The sequence below is a fragment of the Vigna angularis genome, chromosome 1 (genome assembly GCF_016808095.1).
Source record: "Vigna angularis cultivar LongXiaoDou No.4 chromosome 1, ASM1680809v1, whole genome shotgun sequence".
Lineage (NCBI taxonomy): Eukaryota > Viridiplantae > Streptophyta > Magnoliopsida > Fabales > Fabaceae > Vigna > Vigna angularis.
The window spans coordinates 54,969,057-54,990,362 of record NC_068970.1 but is presented as its reverse complement, the minus strand read 5'-3'; the positions used below and the strand labels follow the sequence as shown (position 1 = coordinate 54,990,362).

Below are 21,306 nucleotides of genomic sequence, written 5' to 3'. Positions count from 1 at the left end.
AAAAATGAATAGTAAAAATGAATAGTAAAGTTTTTTACTATAAATAGCCAAGGGGGGGAGGCTGGAAATTTACACCAAAATTCTAGAGAAATTGTGAGAGAAGAGAGTTGGAGTAAATTATAGTTGAAGAGGGGAAATTCTGGAAGTTTCCGGAGAACGGTTTGAGAAGAGGAAACTAAGTCTGGAATAGAGGTAAGGGAAGCCACTCTTATACTTTGCTTGTCTCTAATCCTAAATCTTGAATATGTAGTATTTTGTTGTTGTATGGTCTTGAATTTTGAATGAGAATATCTATTTGTTTCTTTTGTATTTTTTTGGAAGGACGAGAAGTTGTCTAACCGGCTCTGCCAGATTCAACTTCTTGTTTCCCCAAAGCTTTGATTGTTTCTTATATCTTTATATTGTATTTTTGGAAGGACGAGAAGTTGTCTAACCGGCTCTGCCAGATTCAACTTCTTGTTTCCCCAAAGCTTTTGTTGTTTCTTATATCTTTATATTGTATTTCTGGAAGGATGAGAAGTTGTCTAACCGGCTCTGCCAGATTCAACTTCTTGTTTCCCCATACCTGTTATTTCTTATTTATATTGTATTTTTGGAAGGATGTGAAGTTGTCTAACCGGCTCTGCCAGATTCAACTTCTTGTTTCCCCAGAAATTTTATTGTTTTATCTATTCTTTTTATTGCATCTTTTTGGAAGGATGAGAAGTTGTCTAACCGGCTCTGCCAGATTCAACTTCTTGTTTCCCCTGAATTTTTATATTAATGTTATTTTGATGGTAAGAGCAACTAATTATTTTTGTATGAATTTATAAATATACGAATGTTGAACTGGTGTTCTCTTGCGAAACTGTTTTATGACTTTTATTATATTGAGTGTTATAACTGAAACTGTTAAATTGTACATGTTGTGATGTGATGAATTTAATCTGTTTTGAATGAGCTTGTTGGCTGAAATTGATCTTGTTGGAAGGTCTGGAGTAAGGGTTCTGTAATAGTTTGTATATGGTTATTAAATAGATATACAAATACTGTTTGAGGTTGTTGTGAGAGGAAGTAAAAATATTAAAATTTGGCATATTAGATTTAGAGCATAAGAGAACAAGGTAGATAAATAAATAAATTGTTAATTATTGAGGGCCTCCCTTTGTTGGTAGGATAGAGGAACCTTAAAAACCTGAGTTGGCACATCCCTGATCATAGAGCAGCCCTGGCCTGGTCCAGTCAGTTGTGACTAGTCATATGTGCTGGCGTCGAAGGTGAGTTTGATGCGTTCAGACATCTGGGTCCTCTCCGGTGACCAATTGGGGTAAAGAAAGATCTCTAATAGGATGAAAATAAAATAAAACAAGTTGACTGTAGATGCATAAAGTTATCATGGTAAAAACCTCATATATATTTTATTTATTGTTACATTGAGCTCAGACTTTAATATGAGTTGCTAAGATATGTTGAAATGTTTTGACTGATCTATGAATCTTTGATTGGTGAAAATATGTTGAGTTATACTCGTTATGGTCAAAATGAGTTTATAATATGAAGTATGATATCTGGCAATATGTTTAATTTATTGACATCAAAATAGGTTATTGTCAAATTATGATTAAAGAATGAACATGATTGAGTTATGCGGATAAGAGGTTATGAATTGTTGATTTGATGAAATGTTGGAGTGGATAAGATGGTATGAAATGTTGATTTGATGAAATATTGGAGTGGATATAAGAAATCATTGCTTATGAAATGATGTTTACTACGAGGAGTAGTATGTGCGATTTATACCATGAGAGCTTGATATGAGCAAAGTAACACCTGAGGTTTATGAAAGCAGGCAGAAAGTGGTCTGACCATAAGGCTTTGACATAAATATATGATTCAAAGATTTATAGAAGCAGGCAGAGAGAGGTCTGACCATAAGGCTTCAGAAAGTAAGACATAGTAACAGGTGAGGCTTAAGGAAGCAGGCAGAGAGCGGTCTGACCATAAGGCTTCGTGAGTAAGCATGGTACACTTGTAAGGTTTATGAAAATGAGGAAGATGATTTTGATAATGATGAATTAATGACATCGGAATAATGATATTTTATCAATTGCAGAAACACATGATTATAATATTTTTATTACAAGTTTAATGATTTTATGATATGATTGGCTTACCCTTATTTGTTTGTACTATGATCATATAACTCATGTTATATGTGATTAGATAATGTTGCAGATGCGGTTGAAAAAGCTTAGAGATGAGAGAGATGTGGGGAAAACTTTTAGGGATTTTTGTAAAAAGAATAAATTTGTATTGGGAAGATTATGTTGTGTAAAGCTTATAAGTTGAAATTTCAATGGTGAAGACTATATTGTTTAAAGTTTGTAAGTTTGGTATTGTACTTTGGAGTAATTGAAATAAAGTTTGATTGTTTATATGAGATATCAAATTAATTTAGTCTCTAACTATCAGTAATACCCTTTAAAATATTAGGGTGTTACATCATCCATCTCTGCTCACATCCAAGTGGATGATCATTGCAAAAGAAAGCATACCCAAGCAAACACAAACACACAAGCAAGGGTGAGTTAGATATAAAAATCATGTTATAACAGAGGCAACATGCAAGTAAAGACAGATATACTATAATATACAAACATGACTTGTGACACTTAAACTTGACTCGTCCGGACTTAGAATGATTGCCGAGCTATGACGGATCATGCACTCGTGGTGGCTTCTACTGCTTTGCAAAGCCATTGTCAATGGATTTCACCCTACCACACTCACGAGGTTAGTCCGTTATCACTCACCTTGGGCCATACTGGAAGCACCCAAGATTAGGACCTCCTGCTACTCCTCACCACATGGATCAATCCTCTCTACTTGAGAATGAAAGACCATTGGAGCGTCAGGAAAACCCCCAAGACTGAGCTACCATGCAAATCATTCTAAACACACTGAAAGGGCACCACCATGTATCCCCCCTTGAGGATCATGAAATTACGTCCAATACTAATACTTTCCACTTTAACGCCAACATGATAATGCACACATAAGCCCTTAAAGCAACTGGAACAATTAAGTAAAATAGCATACTGGAATAAATAGGAATATAGGTCGAACAGAAAACATCAACACATAATGAGCAAGACCGAACACCCTGAGAATGGTGGAGACCGAACGGTATCTCTCTTCCATAAGACAGGACCGAACGGTCCATAAAAGGTAAAACTGAAGAAGTGACCGAACATTATTCAAGACCGCTCACTAAGAGAGACCGAACGATACCTAAGACCAAGCAATATCAAGACCGAACGCTACCTAAGACCGAACGCTACCTAAGACCGAACGCTACCTGAGAGACCGAACGCTACTTAAGAGACCGAACGCTACCTGAGAGACCCAACGCTACTTAAGAGACCGAACGCTACCTGAGAGACCGAACGCTACTTAAGAGACCGAATGCTACCTGAGAGACCGAACGCTACTTAAGGGACTGAACGCTACCTGAGAGACCGAACGCTACTTAAGAGACCGAACACTACCTGAGACCACCCACTAAGATCGAACGCTCAACAGCGCATGGCCGAACGGTTATCAGTTCACTTTCAACAAAAATGCATAATTCTGCAGAATTATGAACAACACCTAACATAACCATTCCTAACCATTTTTACTAACTTCTAACACCGTTAATTCTTGTTTTATACTTAATTAAACTTATCTAAATGATTCTAAACATTCCTACTACCATCCTAAAGTGATTAAGACTCAATTTCAACTCTAAAACACCAATTTTCCCAACTTAGGGATCCAAAACCCAATCATACTGCTTTGCACCTATTTTGATCAATTTAGTGACTCAAACAAGTCACAATACACTAGCTAAGACTACCCCAACAGCCAGTTGCGCTTTAGACCTCAAATGCCCAAAATCACTACCTCACTTCCTCTCAAAGTGACCTAAAAACCACAAAACTCCAAATTTCTATCCAACCAAAAATATACCAGATTTCACACTTAAATCACTTCTAGTTGGTTAATTATAGCAATTCAAACCCATCCAAATCAATTCCAAACATCTCAACACAGTTGGTGGATTTCACATATCAACACATACATTACAACATACTCAAAACGCAAAATACAATTCCAAACAGTGCACCAATTCAGAATCCAATATACATACACTTCATGCAAGCAATTTAAAGAAGTATTCTAGCTCCCCTTACCTGGGAGTTGAGCAGTACAGTCCACTAGAATGCTCTAACAGTGCCTCACACAGCAAGGACCCGACCAAACCCCACTGAAGAAGGAAAATCTAATCGGATGGTTGCGAAGCTCACTGCGCCGCGGTCACTTGAGCACCACCTAATCCAACATGCAATGGCTGAATGTGAGGGAATGGTAAAAAGAAGGCAGAGCAAGGTTAGGGAAAATAAGAGTTCTAGAGAGAGAAGGGAAAGTTGGGTAATGAACTCAGATTTTGAAAGGTCCCTTCTAAGATCATGATGTCCTTAGTTTTACGGATCTGGCTGCTTCATCATAAAGTCCAACTGCTCTTGGCCCATTTTTCAGGTCCTTACAGCACACAAAAGTCAAATTATATATATATAAATCACATATCTTTCAATGAACTAAGAAATAAATAAATAAATATAATACTAAAACCTAAAAACAAAGAAAATTAAATATTTTGTTCTTATATGTCCTGTTGTGACTACACTCCGCATTCATTTCATGACATGTTTTCACAGTTATAAGTTTGGACAAATAGTAAAATAATGAATTTATATTTCTCCTTTAGGTTTATAAGGAGAGAAAATAATTCCACGAAAGGAGAGAACTTTGCGGTATATATTTATTCGTGCTAATATTTTTGTGTTTATGACCTTTTATTATATGATGATTTCAATTTTTATTTTATATATATATATATATATATATATATATATATATATATATATATATATATATATATATATATATATATATATATTAATAAGGAGGAGAAAAATTACACTAATATTAAGATGCTAAATTTAAATTGTAAAATGTTAATTCATAGTCTAAATAAAATAATAATAATTAACATTATTTTACTATTAAATATATTTGTAACATTTTATTTAGAATATAAGTTTATTAAAATAATATCATTAAAGTTAATTATTGCATTCGATGATTGTTCCTTTGGAGTTCAACTCTTCCTCGTTATTTTAGTTTTAAAAGATATCTCAAAAAGTTAATGGAAGAAGATGTATTTAAATTGTTCTTGGTGATGTGAGACTATTGGATTTACTAAAGAAAATAAATGTTTGATTTTGAAACTATTTTTCTATTTCCTTTGGTGAGGACTTGAGGGTTACAATTCCCTTGATAAAAAGGACTTGTGTTTGGAATCTCGTTTTGTTCCTATAATCAATGTTAATTATAACATTTCGATATTTGGGATGTCTTGATTACGAGTAAAATTTAAAAAATTTTAAAATCATAATACCATCGCGGAAATCCATTTATATAATATCGAAATTTGTAAAATAAAAACGAAATAAAATAAACCCGATTACATTGTCTCTAACATTTATAGTACAAAAACTTTAAATAACACAAGTCTTATTTTCACTCTCGCGTCTCTATCATGCATCTGCAACATCTGCTAACCAAAAGTTATACGATCATCGCAAGACACACACAACCTCAAACACAAACAAATATAGGTAAACTACCATAGCATAACCAATAACAATAAAATATGTACATAGTAAGCAAACACAACTTAATAACAAATCAATCATCTACAATGTTATCATACTAACAGAATCATCTATACACCATGATCATCATCAACTATATCATTACTATACCATCAACGTCATCCTTATCAACATCGTCTCCAAACACATCGTAACTACGAATCATCATCACATGTACCTCAATCAGAACTAATGTCATCATGAATAAAACCATGAGTCTCCACAATACCATAACTCCATATTGAAAAGAATCAGCCACACTCTTGTACCATATCTCAAACCTGTAGCCTCTCCTACAGGTCTGCTCGAGTAGTCTCGCCTACCTGGCTAAGGAACATGTTTCCTGCCACACAAGGACAAAGCAAACACTGTCAACCCCATACAAAGAATGTTCAATACCCGAGCACCCCCTTTTCGCACACAAGGCCAAAGGGAGTCGTTATCTCGTATCAGACGATCGATAGTCTCAAGCTTTACTAGGTACAACAAGTAGACCTATCTTCCACTCTTATGCTCATCAACCATACACTCAAGTACATCTCAACACTCACACATTCCAACATCACTCAAAGTTCATCATATACATAAGGAAAACAACAATTCTCATTCTCTATCTAACACTATTCACTCGTCATTATCTAAAGTCTCATTCAAAACCCAATGTATCTAATATAAACCCCTCATGAGTTTCGCCCTAACAATAGATTACAAAATAAATAAATAAATATTAGTCAATAACAGACAAAAAATAATAAACCATTTATTAATCTAATTAATCATTATACCCTCATTAACTTCCTTTTTATTCTTAAATCATAGAACAAAAACAAATCTCAATCGCAGAATCAAGAACCCTAAAAACGCTACAAACAAGGGGTCTTCTTCTTCACGACACACCCCCAAATCGTAAGCAAAAAATGCGAGAACAGAAAGCCTCAGAGCAACACATCACTACGAGCCTTGCCGCCATGAAGATGCTGGAAAACGACAACCCTCGCACCGCGGTAACGTCGCTGTTGTGATACCCGTCACCACCAAAGAGGTCGTCGCGCATGAGCCACCAAACATGAGCCCCCTCGCTTCCTTTGGAAAATGCGTCAGAACCAAAGTAATAGAAGGAGAGGAAACAACGCCTCCTTGTTGTGAAACAAAACAAAGCCTAACGATTGGAGAAGAAAAGGTTCTCTGCAAGCTGAACCAAAGAAACGAAGAGCACAAAAAACCTCCTCCCTAGCAAAAAAAACGTAGAGTCCAAGAAGAAACATAACAAATAAAAGGAAGGAAGCATCCCTCCTTGCGATACGGCTTGAACAGAGCGAAGGAGAAAGAGAAGACTCTGTGCAACGAAGAACACAAAGCTGGGTTTTATTCGAGAATTAGAATCTAACAGTTTCAAACGAAAAAGTAACCCCTTTGGGCTTAGAAAGAACATAAGGGGATTTAATTAGGGGTTAGGAAAAACAAATCAAATTTAGAAATTTAATTAGAACCCCAAAAGATCAGACATTCATTAAAAACGAATTCTAATCCTATTCAATCTCTAATTATAATTAGGAGAAAACCATAATTCCATAGATGATTCTAAATATAATTAGGCTTAATTTCACATATTCATGAAAAAGAAGAAACCATTATTTAGATGGTCATAAAATAGAGTTCCATGGTTACATATACTTTTAAAAAGCACAAACATCACACCATCTTACAAAACTCTTAAAATTAAGATCAGTAATTAAGGTTAGCTTCCCACATCTTAAGAAAGCTTTAAGAATGAAAACAAATCAATCACGAACGCACGTTTCTGCTATCTTCTAAAAATATTTTCTCTTCTTTAATCTCTCTGTGTCATTGTGCTCTCTCTTCTTTTTTCTCAATTTTTACGTACCTCTTTCTTTTACGCTTCCTTTCTTTTTATTTCTTGTTCAATAAGTTCTTATTTTATTTTTGAAATTAAAATATTTTATAACTTAAGAGTAACTGTTTAGATAGTGCTACCTTTAAAATCTCAATCAGTTTTATAACGGTTAGATTCCACGTTCTATTTTCTAATTTTCGACTTATAATTTTTACACCTCAATACACAAAGGAAAAATACACTATTGCCCTTTGGCAAAAATATAACTAAAAAATATATAACTAAAATAAATATAACTAAAATAAAACAAAGGTTTCCCATAAACCTCTCTCTCTAGGATTTGAACTCACTTTCATTCAATTTTAAACACACATCTCTACCAACAAGCCAACACATCACACTGAAAGTATAGAACCTCATAAATTTAACAATCATACAACAACATGTGTTACACTTATATCAACCCAATAAATAAATAACATAGAACTTTATGTTTTATTCAAGACTTGCATACCAACTGAGTTACACAACACCTTGTAAACTCATGCAGATTTTAATAAAATATACTCAAGTTTTATTTATAAGCTCTACATTTTCTCGGTCTTACATTAATGTTGCAACTTCAAGTTCATTAAAATAACATCATTAGGATCAAACATTATATAAAGTATTTTTTGCTTTGGAACTCAAAACTCCATAGTAATTTTATCCCTAAAAGACATCTTAAAAAATTAAAAGAGAAAAATGTATTTAAGTTATTCTAAATCTCAACTCCTAAACGATGTATGACTATTAAGTGTATTAAAACATAATTAATTTTTCAACGTAATTCTTGTAAACTTTTTTTCCCTTAAACCTTTCAAATACTTAACCGTATATATAGAAATATGTAGACTCTTAAGCATGTAATACTTAATCATCCAATCTTAAGCAACGTAATGCTTAATATTGTAGCTAATGATAGATAATTATCATCATAAACTTTAAATAAATGTCAAGTTTTCCTTATAAATTTGGATATTTGTAATTGTTTTTATTTTTTTATCTATTAAGCATTTAATTTTTTATATTTTTCAATTAAGTTATTGTTATTTAATTCTTTTGTTATCTAGATAATGTGACTACTACATCTTGCTTATTTATCTCCACTTGTTAAAAAAAGGTTTGATTCTATATAAGATTAATATAAAATTGATAATACACTTAATGCAAAATGACTTTTATTATTTTAGCCAAGAAGTTATTGGATATTAATAACTAGATCATCATGCTCTTGAATGACTCTTACCTCGTTACTTACAATGATTAAGACATTATCCTTATTACCAGAACTGATAGGACCATTCTTATTATCAAACACATTTTTAATGAAAATAAAAAAATAAAAATCACTTTTAACTTTTTACATTATATTTATTTCATCACATAATAAGATAAGTAACAAAGATAAACCAACCCAGCAATGTAATAACTATATTATCCAATCAATAAAAAAAATAAAAAATATCTAAAAGGTTAAAATACTCGTTAGAGATATAACAGATTAAATTAAAAATACACAATTTTTTATAAACTTCAAAATTAAGTCATATACATACTTTAAGTTGAGTCGATTCATAATACTAAAAATCAGGTCTCTCTTCCATCGTTTTATTGTGCCATGACATTGATGGGAGACAAATATAAAACATACATCAATATAACATTCTTAGAATTTTCCACTTTTAAGAGACAGAATGAATGAATCAAATGAAGAAGCCGATTTTTTTGAAATGTGGTGCAGTGGCCCATCTTTACATCACATTTTTGTACCCTAAACCAACCTCTCTAGTCATCAACTCTGTAACAATGTCGGCCTCTCATAATTAACTTCATTTTCATTTGAAAAGATGTAACGTGATGTAAAAGGAATGGACCATTGAAATTAAACTCAATAATATTTCACAGATGTAATAACTTAAATCTTCAAGAGATTGTATAATAGAGAAGATTCTCATGACAGATAAGCTAGCCAACATCATGATTAAAGTCATTCCACCTATATTCAAGCATTGTTTAGATTTACTCGTTGTTGCAAGCACCTGTTTAATTAGAATAAAATTAAATGGGTCAATATATATAGAAAATGAATGACAAATTATTTAAGTAATTAAATCCAACTTAGATTTGCCACTTTCGTAATTTCAGCAAATATATCAATGGTTTAATGTTCAATGATCTATGATAAAGTTTAATTTAAATATAGAATGAATATTTTTATTATTTTAAAAAATTATATACACACACACGCATATATATTATATATTAAAAAATAAATAACCATTTATTTATTTATTTAAAATATTTCACTGTTCATAACTTTTAAATTCTTTGTATTACCTTTTATCTTTCTAAAATAATGTTAATTCTCTTTCTTATTAGAGCATAAAGATTGGAAGGTATCAACAAAAAATTTGATCTGATTTTGTATTGAGTAATTTTTTTTCTCGAATATAAAGTTCTTTGTTTTTATTTTGCTTGCATGTTGGGGTTAAAGTAACCCAAGTCTAATATGATGGGAAACATTAATGTTTGTTCGGCTAGATTTGTAATAATGCTTTTGGTTTTGTGAATTAAACTTTTGAATGATAAGTTGTAACTTCTTTAACTGTCATGAGTTTTTGAAATAGTTCTTTGAAAACCACATCAATTTCTGAATTCTTAGATTTATATGGAATTTGAAGGTTTTATAGGAACTGATTTAATGTAAAAATATTCAAATTTCTATAGATTTTTAACTGTAATATTTTGAGCACTGTTTTTGTTGATTTAGATAATAGATTTAGAATATTATCGACAAGGATTATTGGATGGGGAAATTTGTATATGTAAAATGACTAATAATTCTTAAAAGATAGATATAATTCTTAACAATGAAATGACAACATAAAACCTATGAAAAGTTTATTAAGAGAGAGAAAAGTCGTGTTTATAGGGCTTATGTCATTTTAAATTATCTTTCATTGAATCAAATTAAAAGCAGGTTTCTTAACAATGATGTAACATACAATCACAAATTACATTTTTCAAATATGAAACAACTTATGCAAATTGCTTCTAATGGTGGTGTCCTGATTTATAATTTTGATGGATTAAATGAAAATAGACCAACTCCTCTTTTTTAGAACCCATTTCTATGTTTTTTAAAAGGATTAAAAGACCAATTATGTTGAGTTGAGGAATTAAAATAATTTTTAACCGATTTTATATAATTTTTGCATAAAAAGGTTTTACAACAAAAGTGCATCTCTTTCTTTCAGAAAGCAGAAATGGCTATGGTGAAGAATGTCTTTCTACAAGGGTAAAAACTGCCCATTGAACATTACAACAGGAATTATTGACATTTGAAGTACAATTTATTTCTATAATTTGGTTTACAAAATGACTTTTTTTCTTTTTTTTCAGTTTTACCTACACTGTGTCTTCAGTATTATTGCGAATTTACAGACTGAGTATGATATTAAGCCCCCAATAAAAATAGAAAAAAAAAGTTAGTAAAAGTATTAGTTGAGATGGCCCATTCAATCATGACCACATTGCAATAGTGTTGGTAAACGGTTAAACTCCGGTCAAACACCAAGAAAATTTTAACCTGAAATCTGATGGAAATCGAAGTCCATAATTCAATTTTCTTGTGGAACAATGATTGGCATAATTTTAAATAAATATTATGTAAACAGATAAAAGAATGCAAGGAAGCATCCTCTTAGAAAGATGAAGTCAACAAAATGAAGCAATTCACTAGATTACAGCGAAACACCATGCAAATCGTCTGCAGTAACAGAAAGCACACGCATAGAATAAAAGGATCACAAAGCTCTATGGTGATTTTCTAGAGACCAACAACATGCTCTATTGCAACATCCTAAATGTAAACTATCACGACAGAGGCTAGCCTTCTCGTATGCACACCAATTCCTAGCCAATACCTGCTTCACTTCATTGCAAAATGTAACTTTGTTAAGGTAAAAGGTAAAACCCTATATCATTTGCTTACACGGTAGACAACCTACCTATGCCTCTTCACCACCAGCAGCTCGGACAGAATCCACCTTTTGTTCTTCTGTTAAAAAAGAATATTTAATTAGCTAGGGAACCATAGATACTAGTGTTGGGTTGGCAGGATCACAGAACAACGAAAGGAAAATAGCTATAAAATAAAAATGAGAAGGAATAGCCAAGTCTAAAAGAACAGAAAAATAAGTATATTTGTCAGTAAATCAACATCAAATATGATAACCAATAGAAGGAATACATTAGTGTAAACAAAGATTGAAAAACAAAACTGGGAAAACATCACCTTACGAAAAATTTAAGTTGCCTCTAGGTTGCAAGAATTTGTGGATTAAGATCACATGGAAGATGAAGTTAAACATTTCTCAAAGCTTTTCAATGAAGTCAACATTTTTTAAATTTGTTGCTTCAAAGCAATTTAACAATAATATCTTGATCAGATTTCCCAAATCGTCCCTAGTTTATTTTCAACTTAGAGTGTTACACTGCGAGGTACAGGCTTTTCTTCTATACTCTGGAGTTCTAAAAAACAGGATTATTCAATTATTTGCAAAGGAAAGTATTGACTTTTTTCGGAACAAATCAATTCCAATTATGTACAAGTTATTACCATCTCATTCTTTCAATCTTGTTTGGAGACACAACAAAGTAAGAATCGATATTTACTCGCCGAAAAATGTAGTGCATTGATAATAACAGGCATAGAGATCCACCAAAAACTTGTGTAGTAAATTTCTCTCCAAATAAGCATAACATCACATAAAAGGAAGTCACAACGACCACAAACGAATAACCATATCAACCATAAATCACGACAGTATCCACTATACCTGAAATGGACTTTCTATATCAAATAAAAAAATAAAATCGGACAAGTTACACAATCACCGTATATTTCAAGAAATTAGTGACCCAATAATATCCCTCCCTCTTTTTACATTACTTTGTCCTTCCTTAATCTATGTAACTACATAAAAAATAGGATATCTGTATTAATGGTCAGGGTATGTGGTGTTACGAATCATAAATAAACAAAGGTTTGCGAAGGGTAAAAAAAAAAGGAGGGGTGTCAGGTGAAATTTTGTTAAACCTCGGAGAATGTGTAATTTACACTAAGAAAAATCATCTATGTAATTTACATTGCAGACAAAGTCTAGCTAACAAAGTGATAGAGAACATTAATTTCCATTAATCACTACCTCCATCTTCAGGGATGTCAGAAGTCCACAAGGTGAGGTTGTCCCTCAGAAGCTGCATAATTAGGGTGCTGTCTTTGTAAGACTCCTCACTCAGAGTATCCAACTCAGAGATTGCTTCATCAAATGCTTGCTTTGCAAGGTGACAAGCCCTGAAATATAAGAGTACAGAGTTAAACTTGTTAAACAGGCAAACTTAGACACATAGTATATTAACAAGGAGGGGAGCCAATAAACAATAATACTCAGGACAATAAAATATAAAACCAATACCTTTCAGGAGAGTTCAAAATTTCATAATAAAAGACAGAGAAGTTCAAAGCCAGACCCAGTCGGATAGGATGCGTAGGAGGTAACTCAGCCTCTGCAGTAGTGGAAGCTGTCTGAAATAATTAAGAATTGTTCAGATCAACATGAAAGGCCGAAATATACTTTGGCAAGTTAGCAGCCAAATTCATATCAGTGATGCCTACATCTAAATAAATGTTATAGTGCCACACTAGTAAAGCTGATAAAAAGTCACAAGACAGAAACTTGGTATGATGAAATTATGCCTGAAAAACAAACACTAACCTACTGTATCCATACTCCCTCGCTCCCTCATTTAATTTTTCCCTCATTACCGTGTATACTACAACCTTGATGATAAAGAACCACTAGAATCACTATTTCAATATTCACATGGCCAATGACTATGGCAAACAATCCATCAACATAAGCATACATATTAACATTAGTGTCGACAGTATTCCAATCATATGATTTATATTACAATAATAGATGGTTGACTAGACAATTACCTTGAGGGAATTTTTTAAAAAAGTCAATGACTCATTGACATCATCAGATTAGCAAAAGGAAAAACCAATAAGCAAGACTTGCAAGTTAACAATAAAGGAATGCAAAAACATATCGTTTCTCCTCTCTGCCCTTGGTTACTGGAGACATGCTAAGAAGCAAAGCAACCAACAGCATACATCATGAATCACCAGGCATCAAAGATCAAGACATTTTAAAATTGTAACCACAACAGATGCAAGAGGTCGAAAATACAAGCATACCTGATACGCTTTCATGGAATGATCAGCAGCCTCTTTTCTCTCTTCACCGGACTTGAACTCCGCGAGATACCGGTAATAGTCACCCTTCCTGCAGCCAACAACAGAGACATGAACACACATGAAACTCTAAATCCACAGTGAGAGACAAAAAAGACAAGTCAGCACTCACATTTTGTAGAAAAAGACACTAGGTTCACCAGTAGTGCTAGAGGGGATAAGGTGCTCATCAATAACAGTCATGATATCACTGCAGATATTGGACAACTCAGACTCCACCTTCTGCCTATACTCCTTTATCCGCTTCACACTCACATCGTTCCCTTTCGCCTCTTCCTTCTGCTCAATCGACGAAAGAATCCTCCACGAAGCCCTACGAGCACCCACCACGTTCTTGTACCCTACCGACAAAAGGTTCCGCTCCTCAACCGTCAGTTCCACGTTTAGCTTCGCCACATTCTTCATTGCATCCACCATTTCTACCACATCAAACACTCTAAATCTCAGAATTCGTCTCCACGAAATTCAAATTCAAAACAAATTCAAATTAAACCAGAAAAAGTGATTTCCAAATTAAACATCTAGGTCAGCACAGTAGTGACTCTCAAATCTCAACGCAGAAAAATCGGTAGAAAAAAAAAACCGACAGCGTGGAAGCATTTAAAAGAATGGATTACTACAAAGTACCTTCATAGCGTTCGGCTTGTTCGGCGAGCTTGGCAACGTAGACGAAGTTATCGCGTTCCTTGGTGGAGGCCATGGAGGATCTGCAACTTTCTCTCTCCTCTCACTTTCTCTCTCTAGAAAATTGTGTGTGTTGTGTTGTGAGTGTTTGCAAGTTGATGAGCGCAGGGTTAGTTGTGGAGAGACAGGGCACGACGGCACGGGTTGGTCGTGGGCGATCACGATTCCGCACGCGTATCAGGGAGAGTGTTTGTCACGCGTTTGTGTTCATGCAAAGAGTGGGGAGGCTGTGATGGTGACGGGAGAGGTAGGCGCGTGGGATTGGGAGGGAGGCAAATTGATTGGCGTTTGGTGGGCATTGAAATTTCAAATTCACTTTTTTTGTCTTTTTGAAAATGAGGGGTTGTTGTTCACACGGAAACACTAAAAATTAATACTATATTTCTGTGTATGATGGAATTCTTCATTTCGGTCCACTTCATCCTTCTTCACCCTTCGATATAATCTAAAATAATCTAACGCTCAGGATGAATTGATGTATTAATTTCAACTGTACAGTCGGTTACATAATGGTACCTCTAATATTTGAATGAACTAATATGATACTGATTAAAAAATTGATTTTTCAACTAAGCGATAAATAAATTGATTCAATCATTGACGAGTTGGTGTATGTTTAGTTTAAAATAAATCCAAAATGGAAAATGTTATGTTGACAACCAATATTTGCTAACAATTTGACAATACTAGGTAGTGTCTTTGTATTGGTTAAATTTAATATAAAGAAAATAGAGAGAGGTTATCAGACTAAGAGTAAAATTGGAAGAAAAGTTTACAAGTTTAACATTTTTGTTTTCGCGGTTTTCGTTTTCGTTTTTTCGCTCTCACCTCTACACTTCTTTCATCCCTTCTATCTTCTCTCTTGATCTAACTTCTATCTTCTCTGTCGTTCTAACCCTAGTTGCGTTTTACCTTGTTCTGGGATTTGACCTTCACTTCTTTCATCTATGTCGTTGTGTCATCTATTCTTGTATCTTTTTTCTGATTCGAAGTCTGGTAACGGTTTGGGTGTCATGAATTTAATTCTTTTTACGTTGTGTGTGTTATAATGAATAAAGGTGTTATATTGAAAAAAGAACGCAGAATATTAATAAGTATTTAAAATGTAGGCAATGGTTTCAGAAATGAATATAAGTTGTGGAATTTGTTGACCAAAAAACCATACAAGTGAATTTAAGGGTCTGGTTGGGAGGTTATGTTTGGTGACCCCAAGAAGTGGGGAAGAAGCCATTCTTACTGAGGGAACCAAGTTGGACAAGTGCAGAGCTAATCTGTAGAAAAAACATTGTAGTAATCGTTTACAGTGGCCTCGTAAACGATTACACGAGAGAAAACACTGTTTTGTACAGAAAGTTGAACTGAAGTAGTCAGTTGTGGTGTCCTGGGTGATCATTGGCAAAAACTGTTAATTTAAAGCACAAGTCCACTTGTATTTACTTGGTGTTGGTGTTTGACTGGTGGTAGAGGGTGGTAGGTGATGGGAGGTGACCCCAAGAAGTGGGGAAGAAGCCATTCTTACTGAAGGGACCAAGTTGGAGAAGTGCATGGCTAATCTACAGAAAAAACATTGTGGTAATCGTTTACATTGGCCTGGTAAACGATTACATGAGAGAAATAATTGTTTTGTACAGAAAGTTGAACTGAAGTAGTCAGTTGTGGTGTCATGGGTGATCATTGGCAAAAATTGTTACTTTCAGGCACAAGTCCACTTGTATTTACTTGTTGTTGGTGTTTCAGTGGTGGTAGAGAGTGGTAAGTGATGGGAGGTGACCCCAAGAAGTGGAGAATAAGTCATTCTTACTAAGGGGACCAAGTTGGACAAGTGCAGAGCTAATCTGCAGAAAAAACACTGTGGTAATCGTTTACAATGTCCTTGTGATCGATTATAGTGTCAAAAAAGGTGTAAACTTGATTTCCAAGGCATAATTTGAAAGGTCTTTGAGTCTAGATTCCAACAAAACAAGAATCAACTCATTTGGAGTTCGGTGAAGAAAGTTATGAGAAAAAGAACAAGCAAAGGTCAGAGTTGGCAAGAATATATGAAACGCTAACTTGAAAGAATAAACGGTACCAACTCAGATGTCCAAAAATTACAAATTAGTAGTCATTGGAAAGATTTTTGAGTCTAGTTTCTCATAAAAAAAGAATCACATCATTTGGAGGTCGGTGGGAAAAGTTATCAGTAAAATAGCTAGCAAAGGTCAAAGTTGACAACATGTTATCTCACCCAAGTTGCTCATCTCATAAACATTGTTTCTTTCCTCCATCATGGGGTGCCAAAACATCACTTCTCACCCTATACTCATACTTAAACAACAAAATCAAGTGCAAACCATGGGATTTATGCCAAAATATGAAAAAGTTTGACTATGGTCACCTAGGTTACCACAGCTGGTTCCTATAGTTCAAGTTTCTGTACAAAATCCAAATTTTGTCGTGTAATCGTTTACCAGGAACCTGTAAACTATTACAAGTCAATTTTTTGGTTCAAAAGTTTGTGGACTTCACCCAAGTTGCTCATCTCATAAACATTGTTCCTTTCCTCCATCATGGGTTGCCAAAACATGACTTCCCACGCTGTACTCACAAGTATTGTTTCATTCATCCATCACATACATGAATACTCAATCAAAATGGCCACTTTATTCATTCACATTCCAAATAAAAGCTCATTTCACAATGACAATAAAAAATGAATTCAATTAACATTAATAATAAGTAACACAAGCAAAGATGCATATTTTATATCATTGAACAAAATAGGTTACATTACACAATTTGTTCATCTATTTACAATGTTGTATTACATTCTTTTAACCAATCAATATATCACTCATTTTTTATTTTAAACAATCCATCTCCAGGAGTCCTAAGCGTTCTACTCTTGTAACGCCTTCGTGATCCGACCCTACATACGTCTTCATAGGAGGTGGATTGGTGGACACGCCTCCTGGGGAAACAAATTCATTGTTCATGAAGGGTTCTGCACGAGGCACACTCTGTCCACCATCATCTTTATTTGTTTTTCTAGCTTTCTCTTCAGCCAACTCTGCCTCTAGGACAACAACCCTCCGTTTAAGTTCTGCAATTAGATTGTCTTGCTCGTCTAAAGCACGCATAAAACTTTCTCTGCATCAACGACAAACAAAATAAGCAAAAGGGCAAATCCCTAAAACGAAAACAACAAAAATTTTAGCACAAAAGGGAAAACCCAAAAGCCAAACCAAAAACGCAATGACGAAAAAGGAGGAATAACGCATTTACCTTGTTCGAAGGACCATGGTTACCGGAACTTATCATTTCGCACAAACCCTCAACAAAGAGGACGATGTTGAGCAAAACGAAGAGATGCAACGAAAACGTATAAGAAGAACGACAACCAAGATCGAGAGCGACAACAAAGAGGGAGAATGAGAACGAGAACAAGAACGTAGAGAACATTGCTTTCTAATGAAATAGGACAAGGGACATATTTGGAATTCCGAAATTCTGAAACCCTCCTCAATTTTAACATCATTTCTTAAAACAAAAAATAAAATAGATACAAGCCAATGAATTCATGACACGTAACGTTATAAAAAAAATATTAAAATTTTGTTGTTAGAATATCGCGATCCACTCGAAAATATATACAAAGTGCACAAATCCAACTCAGCACACATTGAAGTATTTTGATTTATATAATAATTAGTATGGTCAAATTTAACTCGAACCAATGCGTGTGTACACTTCTAGAATGACTTTTGTGTGATTTGGCTTTGTTAGGCACTAGCAATATTGTTTTGAACAACATAATATTATGTTGGATTATCCTTTTTGGTTTTCAAACATAGTTTCAAAATTAATTAGACATCTAATTAATATTTAATGAAGATGATAAATTACTGAGATTACTTTTTGGCTTGACAAGAAGACAAGACCAGTTTTATAATGATTTAAATTAATATTATTTTTTCTGAATTATTTATTGAAGGTGGAGACAACATTCATAATCTTATTCTATCTTATAGTTTCCATACAAGAATATTTTTTTCAACTTCTTCTAAAACCGTCATAAGACAGCAGGGATCACCATAAAACTATTCTCATCTGACTTCAAACTTTGGAAGTTAACAGTGTTTACATTTCTCAAATGTGGATTGTCGAGCAAGAATATTATTTATCTTTTCTATATCATGCTATTAATTTAATAAGGATTAATGTCATCTCAAAATTTGTAAGCAACAAAGTATTTTAAAAATAAAAGGAATAGAAAGACAGATAAAATAAATTAAAATAGTAACACGAGGGCATGCATATTTTACTGTGCAGAAAAGACCTTTAATGTCACAACTTAGATGTTTGACCACCAAATATCCAATATAAAAAATGATTGATGGTATTTTCGTAAATAAGATAACTATTTATATGTCGACTATGGAGGCCCCGACGTCTAAATACGCAAGAAAAAATAATATTTAGACGTCGGTCCTAACATTGGATGCCAAATTGGTTTCAAAAGTCACTTTTTGACTTCATTTAAATGTTCAATCCTGCCACCCTAGTGTTTAAAGTCCTATTTAGACGTCGGACGCGAAATAACCTGCAAAAGTGATTGTTCCATTGCCCTTAGACATCCGTGGGTCAACCCCGACGTCTAAATAAGCCTTAGACGTCAGTCCCCCCCAACCCGAACGACAAATGAGTCCGCCATAATTAATATTTTAAACCCCTTACACGTCCGCTAGGGAGGGGACCGACGTGTAAAGGCATTTAGATGTTGGCTAGGATGTGGATTGACGTCTAAAGATATGCTATTATCAACCCGTGAACGCGAGACAACAGTTATGCACATTCATTGTTCATCGTCTTCCTCGCGTATTCTCTCCATGACCTACGCTTTTGAGATTCGTTTTCTCTCTTTTGCACCGTTTAAAATTAGTTTTACTCTGATTACATTACTCTTTTATGAATTATCTTCCATTTGAACCGATTAAAATACGTTTTTGTTGCGTTTTGGTGCAGTTTTGCACGTGTTCTTGGGCGACAATTTTGAGCGTTTTTGGGCGACGATTTCTTACGTATTTCAACGGTGCATTCCTCCATTTCCCTCCATTGCGTTTTTAATCTATTAAGAAGGTTAGCTTTCTTATTGAAAAGTTTTTTGTGTATGCATGTTATTGACTTTTGGGTATGCATGTGATTGTCATTAGGTGAAACTTAGTTCCCGTTTGAATTTTAACACAAAGGATTAATTTTTTAATCGTTTGTATTAAATTTTGAATTGTCCGATTGGACCGTTTGAAAAAAATATTTTTCATAATTTTCTATAACATGTACGTTAGAGTTTATGGATAAGATTGATAAAATTTCGGTTCATATTATCTGTAATGTTTTTCGGATGCATATTTGATTGTGCTCAATCCCTCAAATCTATCTATGCAAATCATTTCATCGAAACAACTTTGACACCTTTTTCTTTCCTCCACTACACTAAATCATCTAAACAATCACAACATAAATGATGTATGTATTTTCTTCAATATCCATCATATAAAAATGATACAAAAGTTTATATAGAAGGAGAAAGAAAAAGTTATTAAACTATATCTATATAACAAAACAACTCATTATGTTGTGTTAATTCCATCTTTTAAGTCACACCTATCTTAATTTGTGTCCTCCGTCTTTATTTTTGTTTTATTTCAATTCTAGTTCGTGTTTCTATGCATTTCTGTCAATACTATTCTATGTCCTTTTCGTTCTTATATTTTAATACTTAATGTAATTAGTTGTTGATGTTGTCTTGCTCGTTGTTAGAATCCTTAAAGTTTCTAATGTCATGTAAGTACACTAAGTGAGATAATGAGATATGACTTATTTTTTATATTTTCTTTTGTTTCATATAGTTATACAATTTTAAATATGATTTGATGAACTTTTCAATAAAGACAATTTTTTTAATCATTCAAAATACAGTTAGGAACTGTGTGGACTTTGTCAGTAACTTTGTCATGCTGCTACTTCGACAAGGTTCCAACTAACACCGAGAGGTCAGACAACAAGAACATTAAACATATGCTAATAACAAAAAATTAGAAATAAAAAAAAAGTTAGTTGCTATCCAAATTTGAAAGCATTTTTGAGAATGAAATGGACAAATATTAAACATTGTGCTTTATATTATTAATTTATTATAATTTTCCGCATAGAAACTAGTCTCTAATTGAAAGTGATTCTCAACATTATCAAGCACCATATAAAAATACCACATATTGTTGTCACTTCGGCAGAGTCATTTGATCAAACAACACAGCCTCAAACAACGTACTAGAAAGTTGAGACTGTAACGAAAGACTGGGTGTTAGTTTCTGTCAAATTCACTATTATTGTTTTAAATAAGATACCACATAATCCGACTTGTTTGGATCAGTTCAAGTTAAAAATATCACATCCAATTTCTACTCGGAAACCCTTATTCCCACTCATCCATTCCCTCTTAGACCAAAACACTTTTTTAATATAAAGCCAAGATTTTAACTTATTACAATAAGTAGAAACTCAAATTTTCAAGATTTTGTAACATATAACAGACAAAAATTAGTGTAGATTATTTTCCAATAAGTAGAAACTCAAATTTTCAAATGTGTAATAATAACCCTCGCTACACAAACTATTTTCCA

At 33.5% G+C, this 21,306-nt stretch overlaps 1 protein-coding gene across 3 annotated transcripts; it reads right to left on the bottom strand.

Moving 5' to 3' along the window:
- Window positions 1-11,278: 11,278 nt before the first annotated feature.
- LOC108319389 (14-3-3-like protein C) lies at window positions 11,279-14,984 on the bottom strand. 3 transcript variants are annotated; one of them, XM_017550514.2, is made up of 7 exons: window positions 14,588-14,984; window positions 14,073-14,379; window positions 13,904-13,991; window positions 13,116-13,225; window positions 12,846-12,994; window positions 11,646-11,695; window positions 11,279-11,561 (listed from the first exon to the last, which is right to left on the bottom strand). In XM_017550514.2, exons 1-6 carry the CDS (start codon window positions 14,658-14,660, stop codon window positions 11,646-11,648), a joined length of 777 nt encoding a protein of 258 aa, XP_017406003.1. In that variant the 5' UTR covers window positions 14,661-14,984; the 3' UTR covers window positions 11,279-11,561. The 3 variants fall into 3 exon arrangements, with proteins under 3 accessions (XP_017406003.1, XP_017405995.1, XP_017406011.1); XM_017550506.2 differs by having other exon boundaries at window positions 11,279-11,569; window positions 14,588-14,983; XM_017550522.2 differs by having other exon boundaries at window positions 11,279-11,564; window positions 14,588-14,983.
- Between the last annotated feature and the right edge of the window lie 6,322 nt (window positions 14,985-21,306).

Bases quoted from the DNA above. Each gene is read 5' to 3' on its own strand.
- LOC108319389 (XM_017550514.2), bottom strand. From the start codon at position 14,660: ATGGCCTCCACCAAGGAACGCGATAACTTCGTCTACGTTGCCAAGCTC. The intron at 13,226-13,903 runs GTATGCTTGTAT...TAATTATTTCAG, and splicing joins ATTCCATGAAAGCGTATCAG to ACAGCTTCCACTACTGCAGA. The intron at 12,995-13,115 runs GTATTGGTTTTA...CTTATATTTCAG, and splicing joins ATTTTGAACTCTCCTGAAAG to GGCTTGTCACCTTGCAAAGC.